At 36.5% G+C, this 19823-nt stretch overlaps 1 protein-coding gene and 1 pseudogene across 1 annotated transcript; both read right to left on the bottom strand.

Moving 5' to 3' along the window:
• Window positions 1-986: 986 nt before the first annotated feature.
• Znf300 (zinc finger protein 300) lies at window positions 987-12523 on the bottom strand. Its single transcript, XM_020152079.2, has 6 exons — window positions 12237-12523; window positions 11333-11448; window positions 10619-10659; window positions 6216-6342; window positions 5852-5978; window positions 987-4555 (listed from the first exon to the last, which is right to left on the bottom strand). Exons 2-6 carry the CDS (start codon window positions 11397-11399, stop codon window positions 3013-3015), a joined length of 1905 nt encoding a protein of 634 aa, XP_020007668.2. The 5' UTR covers window positions 11400-11448; window positions 12237-12523; the 3' UTR covers window positions 987-3012.
• A 2779-nt stretch (window positions 12524-15302) lies between these two features.
• LOC109675352 (large ribosomal subunit protein eL19-like) lies at window positions 15303-17148 on the bottom strand (annotated as a pseudogene).
• Between the last annotated feature and the right edge of the window lie 2675 nt (window positions 17149-19823).

Genomic DNA, 19823 nt, shown 5'->3' with positions numbered 1-19823 from the left:
AGTACTCCTTGGACAAATGGCTGACTCCATGTCTGGCAGAGTGACCATAACTATTATTTAAGAGATTTTATTCTAAATAGGCATTGAATTTTTGTGAAATAATTTTTCTGAATCTATTCAAATGGTCAAAATATTGCTATTTTAGGGTACTGATATGAATTACACTAATTGGTTTTGTATTTTGAATGAATTTTGCATTCTTGATTAAGACCTATTGGGCCATGATGTACTTTAATTTCAAAATACTGCTGGGTTTGATTTTAAAAATATGCTGTTTAAGATTCATTGTGTATGGTCACTAGGTATTTGTTCTTATACAGTCCTTGTCTGGCTTTAGTCACAAGGTAATGCTAATCTTACATTAGGAAGGGATCTTTACTTTTCTCTTTTCTGGAAGATAAATTGTGGAATTGGCCCTTTTTTTACTTAAACATTTGGCTGGATTCAAATCTTCATAATAACTTTCAAGAATCTATAGATTATGAATTGATGGTCCCCTTCATTGTACTGGGAATTTAAGCTTTATTTATCTCTATCTGTACTGCCATGGGGTTATCAATTGCATTATTCTTTTCAATCAACAATGTTTTCTTTTCCTAATTAATTTGTATTTTTTTCCTTATTTATCATCTTTTATCGTGTGTCTTTTGCTTTTTTGGAGATTATTTCACTATGTTTTTATTTTAACCTCTTGAGATAGAAGCTTAGATATTTTTAGACATTCTTCTCTCCTGATCTCTATTTGTTCTATGTAATTCTCTGTATTACAAATTTGGGTGGAATTGATCTTATGAACTGCATACAAAAAGACTGAGATTTTATTTTCTGTTTTACAGTGATAATTGAGACAGAAACATTGCCAAGGTTATTTTCTCTTACTGCTCTAGTGTGCTACCTTTGTCATAATTCAAGTATCTACAGGTAATTATACATATCTAAATTCTCTTTACCTTTGTTCTATTTGATTACCCATACGTAATACCCTATTGTCTTAATTAACATCAGTTCTTAGTTTGGTAAATTCTCCAAATTTTTTCTTCAGAAGTATCTTGGCAATTCTTGACTTGGAACATTTCCACATATAAATTTAGAGCCAAACTGTAAGATTTTTTCTTAAAGAAGTTTATTGAGATTTTTGGTATGAAATGCATTGACTATTGTGGGAAACAAAACTGATCTAGCATTATAGAGGAATGTTAAGGTATATGACCAATTGTGTGTGTTACATGCACTGTCAGGAGCAACCACAAGATATGCTGATAAAGAATGATGAAGAAATGAGCATTTGAGTAAGCCTGATGAGGAATTAGGCAAATCAGAACATCAGAGTAAACTCAATGTAACTACTGATGAAAACTGAATATCTGCCATTTTCTAATCAACAACAGGATGATTTATAACAACTGTAGCTTTAATTCCATATAAATAAATCTAAAAACCCACTAGAGCTTTATAATTTCATAGCTATATGTTATTATTGTTCAATAATAAAATTAGTTGTCTCTGTATTTATAAATGGGTCATTCCTTTGGATTTCAACTTCTTTACCTATCCTGAACAATTAATATTTAGAGGAAGTTTAGCATCCTTAGTATTGAGTCCCACATCCCTGTTAAGTGCCTTTCCTCTATAGAGGACCTTGCCCAGATGAGTCTCACTTTTATATCACAGACAGTTTAGCATTCAAGAAGGATCTATTGGATTGGAAATGTGAGGGAATTAAGCAGAAATTATGTACAGATACTGTGTCTACCCCAAAGATACTCTTATCCTTACCAATTATGTTCCCCTACAGAGTACCTTCAGCAGAGTGTTGGTCTAAAGCTGTTCATAAAGAAATAGGTGGAACTACAAGAGTAGAATGAAGACATTTTAGTGATATCAAGTTCTCTAGTCAATGCAGGCATGTCCTCTCTTCCTAAGAGTTTTTCTCTGTAACTTCCCTCAGTTTCCAGGGAAAACAGTTGGGGTTTCAGAGTTGGGGTCAAAAAAGACCCAGAGAGATGTCAGGCAGATTCTTTATTTTAAATTCAATTACATTTACATAAGTGTATATAAAATAAAAAGTATTCAAATGCCATTTTATCATAGCAATATTAAGGCCACCAAGGTCAGAGAGAGTAAAATAGACCAACTATAAGAGTTAGCAACCAAAAGCAGAGAAAGCTTAGATGTGGATTTTTACACAGTCTTAGCATCCTCTTGCAAGAGAAAAGAAAGATTAAAAAAGACTAACATTAGCTGAAAATGTGCCCTACACTGTATTTTTATTTACTGATAAGGAAGAAAATATTCAAACAAGTGAAGCATGCTTGTGTGATGTCACATAATCTCTGAGTATTTGAGCCAGCATAAAAACTCAGACTATCTGGCTTCAGTACCAAAGTCTTTCCAGTACACTAACTTCTTAGTTGGATAAAATGAAGGGAAGCCCAGGTGAAAATGCATCAGTTTCAAGGTTCAGTGTCCTTTCAGAGATGCAGGTCAATTTACATGCTTGAGATAGAAAATACATATGTATCAAGTTTATTGAAACTGCTCAATTCACCTTTCCATCTTTGTACAAGAATTTTACAAGTAGCTCAAACCCCCTCTTACAATACAGTTTCTAGGAATTGAACCTTGTGTTTATTTTTTACTCACACTTTCTTCCATGTTCTTTATGGAGAATTACTACCTGGTTGTAATTATGCCAAGCAGATACTAGCAGGTTCAAAATTTGGTTATGGCATAACAAGGAATATGTAAATGAACAATATTTTGTATATATACTTCCCTCTACTGATCAGTGACTTCATAACTCCAAAAGCTTTAGAAACAATATTAAAAATGTATTTATATACTTATTTATCATCTTTGCTGAAAAAGTAAAATCAGCAAAGTAGAAATATTAGTTCCCTTGGAAAGTTTTGTCTATAAATGTTTTGGTCTCAAATTTATTGAATTAATCAAGTTTTTGGTAATTATTAAGGTTTGAGTAATACTGAAGGCTTTTTCACAGTCAGTTCATTATTACTTTACCACTGTATGAATTCTCTGGTGTACAGTAAGTTGCGATTTCTGAATGAAGGCTTTTCCACATACAGCACATCGATAGGGTCTCTCTCCAGTGTGGATTCTCTGATGTAAAACAAGGTCTGACTTCTGGGAAAAGGCCTTTCCACATTCAGCACATACGTAAGGTTTCTCTCCTGTATGAATTCGCTGATGCCCTGGGAGGTGAGACTTCTGAGAGAAGGCTTTCCCACATTCCCTACATACATAGGGCTTTTCTCCTGTGTGAACTCTCTGATGCCCAATGAGATGTGATTTCTGACAGAAGGCTTTGCCACATTCATTGCATTTATAGGGTTTCTCTCCAGTGTGTGTTCTCTGATGTATGATGAGTTGTGATTTCCGGGAGAATGTCTTCCCACACTCAGTGCATTCATATGGTTTTTCCCCAGTATGAGTTAACTGATGTGTAATGAGTTCTGTCTTCCTGCTGAAGGCCTCTTCACATTGAGCACATTTGTAGGGCTTTTCACCTGTGTGGATTCTTTTATGTATAATAAGGTGAGACTTCTCACAGAAGGCTTTCCCACATTCAGTACACTCATATGGTTTTTCTCCAGTATGAGCTCTATGATGTATAATAAGTTGTGACTTCTGCGAGAAGGCCTTCCCACACTCTCTACATTCATACGGCTTCTCTCCAGTGTGAATTCTCTGATGAATAATAAGGGGTGACTTCTGGGAGAAGGATTTCCCACATTCTCTACATTCATAAGGTTTTTCCCCAGTGTGAATTCTTTGATGTATAATGAGAGATGATTTCTGAGAGAAGGCTTTTCCACATTGAGAACACTCATAAGGTTTCTCCCCAGTATGAGTCCTCTGATGCACAATGAGATGAAACTTCTCACTGAAGGCTTTTCCACATGCGCCACAATCATATGGTTTCTTTCCAGTATGAATTCTTTGATGCACAATGAGCTGTGACTTTTTAGCAAAAGCCTTGCCACATGTTATACAGGCACAGGTTTTTTCCCTAGCTTCACAATTCTGATATTGAATAAGAGGCTGTTTATTGCTAAAGATGTTACTACATTGGTTATCATTATAAACCATTACTCCACTGGGAATTTTCTCAAGATTACAATTGGACCCACTGTGGCCAGATGATCTTCCACAACCAAAACACTCATCGAGGTTTCTTCTTGAATTACTCTTATTACAAGTAGGTGTGTCAATATTAAATTTTAAGTTCTTTTTAAAGGCATTATATTTATGGAGTCTTTGTTTTGATATATCTGGATCTATGTACTCCTGAAGTCTTCTTTCTAATGCATTATATTTATGGCTTGATGACTCAGTCACTGTTTTGCTCTTGACAAATGTGACTTGCCTGAAAAGTTTTTCTTGATTTTCCTGACTTTTCTCCATCTGGCCATCACCTTGACAGCCTTTTAAAATGGAGTAAAATGAGCCGTCCTTTGAGACAACTTTCAGTATCTTATTGTGGAAGGAAACAGTCCCTAAAATCCATGATTGGGAATTATGAAGGTTATTCTTCCTGTCTAAAAAAAGGAAAAATACAATCAAAAAGTCATAAGTGACAATTAACTCACACTATTTTTAGTGTACATAAGTGGAACAAATGGATGACTCAATATAATTAAGGGAACTAAGAAAATAGAGATGGAGTCAGGGAATGTTGGAAGACATGATATATTATGATTAAGTGAATTGATAGAAAGGGATGCTAAAGAGAAATTGTTCATGTAAAAACTAGACTCAAAGGAGACAGAAAAGTGTCTGGGTTCTTTCCACTATAATCTTCTATTACCCTTCTAGAATCTTCCCAGTTCCCCTGTATTCCAGATACAAACCTTTTCACCTTTTGAATTCATCTTATAAACATTTGGTTACTTATATTTAACTATTACCCTGCCACTTCTCCAAAGAAATGAGGTCTCTTCTGTACACAAAATACTTTCAGTCTATATTCCAGATTAACAGATAAAATAAACAACAGGAAAACCCAAGATTTTGTTATAGGCTCAAGGTCAGAGGTGTGGCTCAAGTGATAGAGTGCCTACCCTGCAAGTGTGAAACCCTGAGTTCAAATCCTAGTCCCATCAAAAAAAAAAGAATATTCACAAGAATTCCACTGTTCCTGATAAAATACTTTCTATATGTATCAAATAAAACTAGCAAAGTTGTTCCATAAAAGCCGTATCTTCCTCACTCCAGTGTTGTGTTCATATATGCTCTGTTCCACCTTCTTCTTTCAACCTCATCAGCACTTATGTCATACAGAGCAAGCTATAGGTACATGCTGTGGAAAATGCCTTCTCAAATTCTACCACATCTCTTTAGGCTCTGATTTTCTCTACATTTAAAAGAGTTACTGTACTCAATATTTATGTGTGTATAGTCACATATTGGGGGGGGGGTGAAGGAGAGCGAGAGACAGAAAGAAATAACTCTTCACTGAAGGGATCACAATTTTCTTTCTTCTACTTTTTTTTTTTTTTTGGTGTGACTGGGGTTTGGGCCTTCCTCCTTGCAAAGCAGGCACTCTACTGTTTGAGTCATACCTACATTTTATTTTGTTCTATTTGCCTGGGCTGGCTTTCAACTGTAATCCTTCCCATCTCAGTTTCCAAAGTAGCTAAGATTACAGGTGTAAGCCACCAGTGGCTGGCTTACTTTCATTTTTTGAATGATCACTAAATGCAATTATTGCTGAGTGTCTTACTAAATTCTCAGCACAGGAACAAAGAATAGTAGATTTTTAATTAGGTTAAAGCAAAAGTCTCAGGCAGCAATCAACTAAAAAATAACAACAACAAAACTGTTATTTCACTTCCCTTGTCTCTCATCTGTGTGATTTCCATCTGTATAGATCCAGTTTGGTAGGTCTCTCTTTATGATAGATGGATCTTCTCCTTGTTCCAACTTGGAGATGACATCTGGTTTAGAAACTGGATACCCTATTAAATTATGAAGGAATTGGAAAGACTGCACTGAATGGAGAAAAGAAGGTACAGTTTCAGGTGGTCTATAATGAAGACGTCCAGTTAGTCCTCACCAAAGTAATGCCTTCCATACGGGAAGGTACAAAGGTCATAAATGTCATTACATATTTCAAGACCCACCTAATCACAGAAACTGATTAGGAAAGCAATTGACTGGACAGCTATTAGTTACTGTTGGGAAGCCATTCTTACCCATTGAGACCAGGTGGCTGTAGTTCTCCAGCATCACATCCCTGTATAGGCTCCTCTGAGTAAAGTCCAGCTGCTGCCACTCTTCCTTGGTGAAATCCACAGCCACATCCTTGAATGACACTAATCCCTGAAACAGTACATTGCTGTTCAATCTAAAGTGATCATACTCATCATTTCTACGATAGTATACAAAACTATACCCATATCTAGTTTTGAATCACAGTTTTTTCAGAGAAACAGTGTAAAGTCTTATCTTTAGCAAAAACAGCAAGAAAGATCAGGAAAATAGAAAAGATTAAACCATAAGATGCCTGCCTAATACATACAGTAACTAAAAAAATTATTATAGTAGCATCCAAATAACTGGAATGAAAACAGATTAATGATTCCATGAATACTAATAAAATACTAGGACAGTCAACAGGAAAATAATAATATTGAATCCATATATAATGGGTTGAAATGTACCTCTTAAAAATTAACATGCCAAAGTCCTAATCCCTCTGTACTGTGGCTGTACTTGAAAACAAAAGTCAATGAAGATACAACTAGTTATATGAAGTCAGTAGGGTGGGCTTGGTGTCCTTATGAATAGGGAAAGTTTGAATAAGAGACAGACAAGCATAGATGGAAGATGATATGAAGAGACAAAGGAAGAAGATGACATCAATAAGCCAAAGAAAGAGTCCTTGAATAGATCTTTCCTGACAGTCCCCAGGAGGAACTAACCCTACAGAAATCTTGGTTTGGAATTCAGGTTTCCAGAATTGTGAGACAATAAAGTTCTTTTGGTTGAGCCATCCAGTTTGTGGTACTTTGTTATGGCAGTCCCAGCAAGCTAATATACTGTATCTTACATGGTGGAAAACAAAATAATAAAATCTGATGGACAAAAATTAAAACTCTAAAAAGTCCTAGAAGCCATAAAAGTCATGGGAAGAGGGAGAAAAAGGAGATTTTAATTTATAATTGTAGGGCAACCAGTCCTTTTTAAGTACTAACATTAAAATAATATATTTAAGGAATCACAGAATGTAAGCATTCTTGAATACGGTTAAGAGTCCCCTCATTTAACAGGAAAAAAAAATCTTAGCTTCCTCCAAACTTAACAGCTCTTTTATACACATGTAATAGCTAACAATGTAATGAAATATATCATTAAAATAGCAACAACAAAAATTCCCAAATGACACACTCAACAAAAAATGTAGGAAATGTTCATGAAGGAAGCCAAAACAAAGTACTTATATAGCATTGAAATAAAGGACTTGGGTAAATATAGAACTATAGAATTTTTCTGGAGAGAAAATCAGCTATTTGCATATGTCACCAATAGTTGTCTTTTTTTTTGGTACTGGGGTTTCTACTCAGGGTCTACACCTTGAGCCACTTCACCAGCCCTTTTTTTGTGATTTTTTTTTCAAGATAGGATCCCATGAACTATTTGCCCAGGCTAGTTTTGAACCATGATCTTCCTGATCTCTGCCTCCTGAGTACCTAGGATTATAGGCGTGAGCCACCAGTGCCTGGCAATAGTTGTCTTCTAATAGTGGAAAATAATTTAATAGTGACATGATTAGTATTATTTTAAGCTATTTTTAAAGATTTTTCCCTAATATTCTATTAAGTATTACTTTCAAAATTAAAACAAATTTGTTTTAATTATCAATTAAATATCAACATATACCCTGCTTGAAAAGCTCCACTGTTTTGCTCCTTGTATACCCACTCTGACCTCAGTCATCCCACACCAAATTCCCCATGTATACCATCATGCTGCCAAGCATTGTTTGGTATGACAACCCAATTCATTTTCCTATTTTGCATATGAGAAAATTGAGTGCAGTGGCTTAGCAATTCCTTGCCAAAGGTTATATACTGAATACCTTGACTCAGATTTACAGAATTATTCTACTCCCTTGCCTGGACTACTGCCTCCCCTTCCCCTGATTTTGTAAACATGATTGCTTATATTTTATCATTTCAATATCATCCTTAGTCAACCTTTATGTGAAGCACTTTCCATTAAAATGGAGGTTTCCTCAAATTCTCAGCTTTGCTAAAATCACTCTGCACCTTCTACTTTTACAAATGCTGCATCCCTTCTTTACCCTACTTGTGTCATAACCCAAAGGTCAACAATTTTTTAAGCCTGTTCCTCTCGTTCTTACAAAGCTGCTTGCTCCCTTCTCTTTGTGACAATGGTACTGCTCCCATGTCTGTTGTTGAGCTTTATGAATTTCCACATTTCTTTACCCTCGTTTTTTCTCTGCAGTACTCTCCTGAAAAGCATGCATAAGTCTTCTTGAGATATTCAACAGCCAGCCAGTGCATATGACATAAAGGAAATACACAGGAAATGTTTGCTAAAATGAATAAAGATTATAGAAGTTAACTGAAAAGTGATGTTTAGTTTAAAATAGTTTTATACATTACCCGGCTTATTCTTTTGATGTGAAGAACAGTAAAATGAGAAAGATGCTTCAGGATATTTAATAGGTCTAAATTTTGTTAATTTTGAGAAAATACAAACCATACTAGCTAACTAACTAAGGTGGTTAGATCTATTGGGCACACATATTTATATCAATATATTACTGAAATATCGTTTCAATATGTAATTAATCTTTAAAAACTATTAGTGAGTTTTTATGAAATTATATCTTCAAATTATGGTACAAACTTAACATCTAAAACATATTTCAATCCAGACTAGCCAATTTCAACTGTTCAATAACCACACGTGGCTGGTGGCTACTGTACAGGACAGAACAAGTCTAAAGCTACTGACATCCAAGAAGAAAAGTGATCCCATATTTTTGCAATATAATTCAGTTGTTAAACTCTACCATAAAAGAGACAAAAGCACTCCTAATGTAAAAGCTGATTTAAGATTTGACAATGATGATAGTTATGTAATAAGGATTAACACTTGCATTTGGTAAAAACCATGCCCCAGTTATAGTTCTAGGCATGGTTTTTACTCATTTAATTCTCTCAACAATTCCAATCTCCATTTTTACATATGAGGAAGGAGTTCCAGAGAATCAGCCTACAAGGAAATATTATGCATCTGATAAAATAATAAAGGAGAATTCTATGTATTGAGATAGGAAGATACAAATTACAAATATATACATATATACCCTCATACTGGGCAATGAGTTAGATACCAGACTGCAGAGCAAAATGATAACTACACCATTATTTTTCCAAAAGAAAATTACAGGTCAAATAAGAGACATTCTGCAATTTTTTTTCACATAGACATACTTAACTGCAGTTATACTAATAAAAGATTGGAAGGTTAGAAACAAATAATTAACATTGATTATCTCCATAGCAGGAGAGTTTAAGTTAAAAGGTCTTTCTGCATATAATTTTGTATAGTTTTAAATGTTTATACTATTCATATAGAAAATGTTAACAAGGAGGAAAAAATAAAGATGTTTAAAAATGCAAGAGCAGAGAAGGAACAATCTTGAATTGGCCAGTAATCCTACAAATTCTGAAAGCACAGCAAAAGAGGTGGAACATCAGTTTTGTCCTCCAAAGTTTTTCCAGATAAATGTAATGTAAGAACTTCTTTCAAGAGAAGTAAGTATTTTGGAAGATCATTAAAAATGTGCCTATCCTTTTATATTACCCAGAAGTTACCTCTGTATAAAGCTGGACTATAGCAAGTTTCTATGATGAGACTACCTTCCTCTAATGCAGTGGTGAGCAAACTTTTTTGGTAAAGTGTGTATTTTTGGTATTGCAAGTCATGTGTTCTGTTATAACTACTCAACTTTAACATTGTAGCTCAAAGGCATCCATTGACAATATGTAAACAAATGAAACAGCTGTGCCTGAATATAACTTTGGTTATTGAAAAAAAACAGTCAGAGAACTGGATTTAACAGGAGTAATAACTTGATAACACTTGCTGCTCTGAAGAAAAAAATCCCAAGAGTTTGTCTAAGGGATTATGATAGCTGTCATCCATAAACAAACAAATAAACTGCCACCCCCGCCCCACCACCGCCAGTAAGTTTAAGATACAGCAACAAGAAATCTACTGTTGCTAACCAAAGGAGTGTTAGTGAGCATACTGTGCCAAAAAGGAAATTTGTTTTTAGTCTTGTATGGCAAGAAATGTTTTCTTTCCATGGAAATTTATCTGCTTTTTCTTTAGTGGAATCAAAATCATGTGATAATATTTGTAAGGAATATCAGAAAAGTTGATACAACAATTTATGAAAATGATTTCTAGCCAGGTTTTCTACATATTACTCAATAACTCTTTCTAGGTCTTGATCATTATTTTGCTACTTTTCCCCTAATCCAAATTTTAGCTTACCTATACTTTCCATTTGACTGGATGGAAAATCAAAGTGGTAAGTAAATAGAAAACAACTCACCTGAGATTTCATTTTCTGTTCTTTTTCAGAAGGGCAAATATCTGGAAAAAAAAAGCATTAAGTAAAATTTTTATAACCCAAACCTGAAATACAGTATTCACATTCGGCATTCTAGAAACAACTACCATCAGAAGTCAGGTGGATAATGAGCCACAGGTTGGGAGGTTGTTTGGGTTTTAAAGAAACAACAGCAATCACCATTTGGAGAAAGTATCAACTATCAATCTTTACTTCTCTTTTGTCCATAAAATGATCACATAAAACTTGGATAAGTTTATTTTTTTTAATTGAATTGATGTGAGAATACATTTCCAGTTGATTTACTAACAATATACTCTTTCCAGCAATTCTATTTATAGAACATTATTACAAAGCAATAATCATGGATAGACATATAAAGATTTAACTGCAGATGGAGTTCTCTGGCAATACAAATGGCAATGACTAAATGGAAAATTGAGGAGTATATTCCTTTTTTTCCCCAGAAAAAAACAGCAGCTTAAATTCCAATAATCTCACAAGAGCTCTCATATTTTCCTCCACTTAGAAAACTCTCCAGCAAAATTAATATTCTTGGGCTAAAATGTTAACTTCAAGATGTTTTTTGTTCAAATTTTAATTGCTGATATTCAACAGTGCTATTGTATGCATACAAATGTTAGTAAGTTGGAACTCCAGATAAAAGAGAAAATACCACAACACATAGGTACAAACTAGGTAAATATTTTTCAGTCCCAGAAGGATCGAGCTGAACTGGTTCAGAGGAAGTGGAGGTCCCCATGACAGGGACACTGCTTTATAGGGTATCCCAGGCTTTATCAAAAACAGATCTGGAAGGGAACAAGAGAAACAGCCATATTCATTCCTGGACACCCAGCAGATGCTCAGTGTTTCTTGAGTAAAATATAAAATGATTTCGGTGAAAGAGGAGGACTGAAATTCCACTTTTCATTATAATCCTGTTCCTTCTGATTTGCTTGGTCTTGTTCTAAAATGACCATTTCTGAGTGGGGCTCCAGGTTAAGGGGCAATGGCAGACTGAGAAAAGATGTGAGAGGGGCTTGACCTTTAAGTATTCAACAACCGCCCGTGACCTGTGGAAATTAAATGCAAGTAAGAGCTTTTCTCAGTACATGTGGATGACAACCATGATGCCATAATCCCATTATTTTTATTTTTTATTTTTTTTGGCGGTGCTGGGTCTTGAACTTAGGGATTCGTGTCCGCTAGGCAGGCTCTCTACCACTTGAGCAATTCTGTCAGACCTTAACCCCATTATTATCCCTCCATATCTCGGAACCCTTGAGCCTAGCAATCACACATTCCACATCGATGCCATCATCATTCAGTCCGCCTTCCCTTCCTCCTATCAGATTACTTAGAGCAGCTGAAATGACTGCACTCAGTTATCCTTAATAGGTAGTCTGCCCCCAGGCCATTCATGACCCCACAGACACCCCACCACCTCATCATTGCCTAACTACAAATCAAATAGCTCCATCCCTGACTCCCAAATAAGTCCAGCACTAATCCTGCATACCCCCTTACCTGTGACTTCATAGACCTCCCATCAGAGACTCTCATTGACCCCTTCCCATTACCAATCCCACTGACTCACTCATCACTACACATGTCCCTCTTCTGACCCCCTGCTCGATGATCAGGTCCCGAAGCGACCGTCAAGGCTTAACGGAGCCGGCTGGCTGTCATATTTATACTGGCGAACTCTCCCGCTTTTTGTCACTGCACTGCGATCCAGAGCTGCGCTGTTCCGTACTGGCGGCTTTGTTCAGGAGGCAACATGGCTGCTCCCAGGAGCCGTTTCCGTAAAGGGGCTGCCATCTTGCGTCCTGTCTTTCCGTACGAGTGGGGGATCCGCCCTGTTCCGGCACCATCCTGGCAGCGGAGGGAAATGACAGAAAGGGGAAAGATGATACAAACCAGAAAACCGCAAACTTTTGCAGAGGGATTTTACAGATTTTACGCCGGGCGGGGTTGGAGAAACAGTAAGAGTGATACTGTCGTCTATTGAAAGAATGCTTCGGGTGAAGGATGGATGATTTGAAATGGTAAAACATTAACGTTAGTGCAAAGGACGAACACGTTGGTTTGGTGCAGTCTTCTCCCGGGAGCTTCCACTGCGGGGTCCAAATCTGGGGGCGAAAAAGGACTAAGTAACAATCATGAACTTTAATTATACTAATGACAACGACAAGGACTTCTAGGGGAAGTTGGAACTCAGTCCTAAGTCGTAGGGGAGACCGAATGAAAAGGAGAAAGGAGTCGGGGAGAGGGGAAGCAGAGGATCACACTGAGAGTGGCGGCCGAGGAGAGGCGGGCGTGAAAGGAGATGGAACGCTGGGCAAAAATGGCAGACACGAGGTCGGGGAGGGGGAGAGGAAATGAAGAAAGGACATAAAGTGAAATACTGCAGAGGAGTTTAAAGAAATGAACACACACACACACACGTGTCACACAATTTAAAAGAAAAAAAACCGAACAAGATGCTGCAGAAAAGAGAATATTAGAAATTGTTTTATTAATCTTTAGACTTACATCAAGCTTTGTACTTAAAATATGAACAATATCAAACATGATTCCTGTGTAAATGTGTATCATTTTAATTATCATATTTTTCTTATGGGCCATGATTTTTGGCATAATTAAGTCAGCAGCATTTCATTTTGCAATTGTATTTTTTTTTCCGTTAAAAAATCACTAGCATATTGTATTAAGGGTACATTGTGACATTTACAAAAGTGCTTACAGTATATCTTAGATCCCCCTCCGCCCTTTCTTAGAACAGTTTCAACATGTCTCATTGTTCCATTTTCATACTTTCACCCTTTCCTTATGCCCTCCCACTGGTACCACCCCACCACAGGATTTGTTTTACCTTCCTGTCCTTCATTAAAAAAAAAAAAGACATTATTATTTGTTTATGATGGTTATATGGGGAGTTTTACTGTGTCATTTCTCTCTCTCTCTCTTATACTCTGAATTGGTTCATCTTCTCCGTTATTCTCTTTATGCTTTATTCCTCTTACGATGATTTCAACAGGTTTGGATGTTCCATATTCATACTCCTATATAAAATGCATCCCCCATATTTACCTTCATTACTTTATTAGTTTACCCTTTAGTGCCTTTCCTTTAGCATGACCCGTTTTACATTCTTGTTCTTCATTGCTTAGGTTTATGTTCATTATTCAGTGGGATTTTCGTCTTGGTGTTTTACTAGTAAATGCATTGTGCTTAAGTCAATCTAACCCACTTCCACTGCACCGCCCCACTCTTTCCCCCAGTCCTGCATTGTTCAGCAGTTTACAATGTGTTTCATTGTGTCTTGTTCCTATACAGATGTGATGTATTTTCATTATTATTCACTATATGTCTTCTCTTCTTTTCCTTCTCACTTAGTCTCTTCTACCAGTCCCACTTTTGGGTCATGCTCTGCATATATTTATATGTATATATAATGTTGCTTATATTTGTATTGGGTCTCTATTCCGCATATGAGAGAGAACATGTGACCTTTGGCTTTCTGAACCTGGCTAACTTCAAAGATGCTGTTCTCCAGTTCCATCCATTAATGTGCAGATGATAAATTTTCATTCTTCTTTATGGCTGAATAATATTCCATTTTATAGAAATACCACATTTAAAAAAATCTGTTCATCAGTTTTGGGTCATCTTGGCTGTTTTCAAAGTTTAGCTATTGTGAATAATGCTGCAATAAACGTGTGTGTAGGTGTCTTTATTGTAAACTGACTTACATTCTTTTGGATATATGCCTAGGAGTGGAATTACTGGATCATATGGTAGTTCTACTTTTAGTTGTTTTGAGGTGCCTCCATACTATTTTCCATAGTGTTTGTACTAATTTACATTCCCACCAATAGTGTATGAGGGTTACTTTTCTCCCACATCCTCACTGACATTTGTTGTTGTTTGTGTTCTTGATAATAGCCATTCTAACAGGAGTGAGGTAGAATTTTAATATGGTTTTGATTTGCATTTCCTTTATGGCCAGGGATGTTGAACATGTGTTTTTTGGCCACTTGTACTTCTTTTGAGAAAGTTCTGTTCAGTTCAGTTGCCCATTTATTCATTGCATCATCGATTTTGGGGGCAGGGGAAGTTTAGTTTTTGAGTTTCTAGTATATTCTGGTTATTAATCTCTTGTCAGATTACAAAGATTTTCTGCCATTCTTTGGGCTGCCTCTTCAATCTGGTGGCCATTTCTTTTGCTGTGAAGAAGCTTTTTAGTTTCCTGTAGTTCCATTTGTCAATCCTTTCTCTTAGTTGTTGAGCCATTAGAGTTCTATTGAGGAATGTATTGCCTATATCTATATGCTCCAATGTATTGCCTACTCTTTCCTGCACTAGTTTCAAAGTTTCAGGTATTAAGTTCCTTAATCCACTTTGAGTTTCTGCATACAGACACTAGATTTTCCAGCATTATTTGTTGAAGAGGCTGCCTTTCTCCATCATATGTTTTGAGCACTTTTGTCAAACATAAGATGGGCATAACTGCATGGATTCATATCTGGGTCTTCTGTTCTGTTGGTCTTCATATTTGTTTTTATGGCAGTACCATGCTATTTTTTTTGTAAGATAAAGACTTGTTTTATTTTAATGACTGATCACCAAGGCCACTATGTATAGACGTGAGAGGGGAGCTTCACTTCTTGGTCTCTTCCTTCTTGGATGGAGTCTTGGTGATCTCCTTTTTGGCATGGAGGAGCTCCTCAGAAGCTTGCGTGCTTCTTTGGTCTCAGCCCTGTGGGCCTCAGCTGTGGGCCTTGTCTGCCTTCAGCTTGTAAATGTGTTTCATGAGAATCTGCTTGTTTTAAACACATTCCTCTTCACCTTCAGGTACAGGCTGTGATACATGTGGCTGTCAGTCTTAGGTTCATGGTGTCTCCTGCAGCCTGCACAGAATCCGCACCCTCCTTATCCAGGTCATTTGGGCATTGACTGTACCCTTTTGCTTCCCTATGGCCATATGCCTGCTCTTCCCGTGAGCCAAAGTGCTTTTCCTGTATTGAGCCTGAGAATAGACAGTCACAGGCTTGCAGATGATCAGCCCATCTTTGATCAGCTTCTGGATCTGCTGATGAGAGTTGGCATTGGTGATTTCATTGGTCTCATTGGGATTCAACTAGACCTTCTTTTTGCCACAGTGGGGGACACTGGAGGCAACCCTCTTCTGAAGCCTGAGCATACTCATGGCTGCCACCCCAGAAGTGAAAGGAAAGCTTGATGATTTTTTTTTATTGTGGTACTGAGCTTGAACTCAGGGCCTCATGCTTCCTAGGCTGGGGCTTTACCACTTGAGCCACTCTGCCAGCCCACCATGCTGTTTTTATAGCTATGGCTCTGTAATATAGTTTGAAATCAGGTATTGTGATACCTCCCATGTTTCTCTTTTTGTTCAGAATTACCTTGGCTATTCTTGGTGTTTTGTGCTTCCATATATAATCTTTAGGGTTTATTTTTTCAATTTCTGTGATGAATGTACATGGAATATATGTAGGGATTGTATCAAACATGTAGATTGCTTTTGATAATATGACTTTTCCCAATATCAGTTGTACCAATCTATGAGTTTGGAAGATCTTTACATCTTCTGTAGTCTTCTTTGATTTCTTTCAGTGGTTTATAGTTTTCCTTGTAGAGGTCTTTACTTTTCTTTGTTAAGTTTTTTCCTAGGCATTTTATTTTTTGAGGTTATTATAAATGGAATTATTTTCCTAAATCCTTTCTCAGTCTGTTTATTGTTGATATTTAGAAGTATTACTGATTTTTGTAAATTAAGTTTGCATCCCACTACTTTGCTGAAGGCATTTATGATGTCTAAGAGTTGTTTTGTGGGGTTTTTCCAGTCTTTTAGGTATAAGATCATGTCATCTGCAAATATTGACTATTTGACTTCTTTCATTCCTATTTGAATTTCTTTTATTTCTTCTTCCTGTCTTATTGCTCTGGCTAGGAACTCCAAGACTTTGTCCAATAAGAGTGGAGAAAGTGGACACCCTGGTCTCATTCCTGACTTCAGAGGAAAGGGTTTCAGTTTTTCCCCCACTTAATCTGATATTGGAGACAGGCTGTTTATATACAGCCTTTATTATGTTGAGGTACATTCCTTCTATTGCTAGTTTTATCAGAGCTTTTATCATGAAAGGATGTTTAATTTTGTCAAGGCTTTTTGTGCATGTATTAAGATCATGTGGTTTTTGTCTTTGCTTCTGTTCATATGCTATATTGCATTTAATGATTTATGTTGAACCATCTCTGCATCCCTGGAATGAAACTGACTTGATCATTTTGTATTATCTTTTTTGTTATGTTGCTGAATTCAGTTTGCCAATATTTCATTGAGAATTTTTGTATCTTAGTTATTAAAAGAGGTTGGCCTATAATTCTCTTTTTTTGTTGTTGTTGTATCCTTGTCTGGTTTGGGATGAGTGTGATACTGACGCCATAGGATGATTTTGGCAGTGTTATTTCCCTTTCTATTCCATGGAGAAATTTGAGGAGCATTCGTATTAGTTCTTCTATAAAGGTGTGGTAGAATTCAGCAGTGAGTCTATCGGGTTCTGGACTTTCCTTTTTTGGGAGACTATTTATAAATTTATTTAGGTAATTTATATCCTCTTGGCTTAAATTTGGATGGTCAGATGTGTCTAGAAATATATCCATTTCTTCCAGATTTCTAATTTATTTGAATACGGGTTTTTGAAGTATTCCCTAATGATCCTTTGAATTTTGTTGGTGTTTGTTGTGATATCACCTTTTTTTATATCTAATTTTATGAATTTGGTTCTTCTCTCCTCATTTTAGTCTTCAGAGCCAACAGTGGGTCCGTGCCTGTGTGATTTGGCATCTGGCCTTGTGAGAAAGCTCTAAGGAACTGAGGCAAAGGTCTCAGAACCAGACCTCCAGAAAAACAACAGTGCTCAAGGTTCCCAGATGGTCATGTCCTTCAGATGTAAATAAAAAGGTTATGCTGACCGTGTGCTTCTCCTGCCTCTCTGTTCCTGTTTTAAAAGAGACATAAAAAACAATTAATTTTAATTGTGCTTCCCTGTACTAAGGTAACCTTGACATGTAATACTTGGCATGCTTTTTCTGATCAAATGCTCTCTGTGAAAAAATAACTTATGAAAAGCAGAAGCAATCTTCAAAAAAGTGGCTATTGAGCACAGACTCGATAGTCCCTCCATCTTTTCCGGCTCTGGTCACCCAGGTCCCGCCATTAAATGGCAACAGTTGGTGCCTGAACAGGGACCTGAAGGATAATTTTGAAAGTGATGTGGAGACCCTCACAGAAGGGAAGTAAGTGAGACAAGATGGGGCAAAATCAGTGCAGAGTTCAGCCTTTTCTTTCACTTGTGCATCATTTCTTATTGCAAAGAGGAGCTCACGTTTCCAAACAACAGTTAAAGGACTGTTTAAAAGTTGTTTGTGAGTATAATCCTTGGTTTCCTGAGGAAGGTACTTTAGGTAAAGAAGTTTGGGAGCGAGAACGTAAAATGTTGAAAGGCATACAGACAGGGAGAAAAGATACCTGTTCATTTTTGGATAACATGGGCTCTGGTTAAATCTGTAAGTCTTATACTTGGGGGAGAGAGAAGGGAAGGAAATTTAGAAAGAGAGACTGTTGCATCCCTTCATGAGTATACATTAGATGCAGGAGATATAAAAAAAAGTCACTGAGGAAAGTAAAGAGTGCTGTAGTCATGGCTTTACTGTGCCAGAGGAAACCAAAAGTAAACCACTGCTGCTTGCAGCACCAGCAATTGCAATGGCTCCTCTGAGAGAAACTGCTAATCTTTATCCTCCTCCTCCAGAGGACGAGGATTGGGATAAATATCCTGAAATGGAAAACATTAAAGAGGAAATGCATTATTTACGTATTTGCCCCAACAAGATCTTGGGAAGAAAGAATGGCCTTTGATTGTTTTAGATTTACAAGATGGCTTTTATACTATACCTATACATCCCAAAGATAGGGAAAGGTTTGCATCTTCCATTCCTAGCCTAAATCAACAAAAACCTTTACAAAGATATCAATGGACAGTGCTGCCAAAGGTTATACTAATTTCCCCACTCTTTGTCAGTATTTTGTAGAAAAAATATTACAACTTATTAGGGTAATATTTCCTGATGCATATATCATCTACTATATGGATGACATTTTAATTTCTCACACGTTCTAAACAATTACATAAAATTTTTAAACCACACAAAAAGCTTTACAAGTAGGAGGATTGGTAATAACTCCTGAAAAAAAAATTCAAACTGCTACTCCTTTTCAATATTTAAGTCATACAGCTGAGCGACTCACCATTCGTTCTCAAAAATCTACCATATAAAGAGACTCATTAAAAACCCTAAATGATTTTCAAAAGTTACTAAGAGACATTAATTGGCTTTGCCCTTCTCTGGACATACCAAATTATAAACTTACTAATTTGTTTTCTATCTTAGAAGGTAATACTGCCCTGGACAGCCCTCAGACTTTAACACCTGCTACTAAAAATGAATTATAATTATTTAAGTCACTATTACAGACTACATTTTTAACCAAATTTGATCCTTTAAAACCTATTTCCCTGCTAATAATTCCTTCTCCTTCTAACATTACCTTTACTGTTTGTCTTGTCATTTTTGGTATAAGATACTCCTGTCTCTAATGACAATTAAAATCTTTCAAAACTTCTAAAGCCACAGTCGTGCTGGGATTGCTACATTTAAAAAATAAAAAAGGGGGAATTGTCAGAGCCAACAGTGGGGCAGTGCCTGTGTGATTTGACATCTGGTCTTGTGAGAAAGCTCTAAGGAACTGAGGCAAAGGTCTCAGAACCAGACCTCCAGAAAAACAACAATACTCAAGGTTCCCCAGATGGCTTCATGTCCTTCAGATGTAAATAAGAAGGTTATGCTGACCATGTGTTTTTCCTGCTTCTCTGTTCCCATTTTAAAAGAGACATGACAAAGAGTTAATTTTAATTTGCTTCCCTGTACTAATGTAACCTTGACATGTAATACTTTTTCTGACCAAATGCTGTCTGTGAAAAAACACCTTATAAAAAGCAGACGTGATCTTCAAAAAAGTGGCTATTGAGCACAGACTCGATAGTCCCCCCATCTTTTCTGGCTCTGGTCACCCAAGTCCTGCCATTAAACGGCAACATTA

Source organism: Castor canadensis, chromosome 6 (assembly GCF_047511655.1).
Source record: "Castor canadensis chromosome 6, mCasCan1.hap1v2, whole genome shotgun sequence".
NCBI classification, from domain to species: Eukaryota; Metazoa; Chordata; class Mammalia; order Rodentia; family Castoridae; genus Castor; species Castor canadensis.
This window is presented reverse-complemented; position numbering and strand designations above follow the sequence as displayed.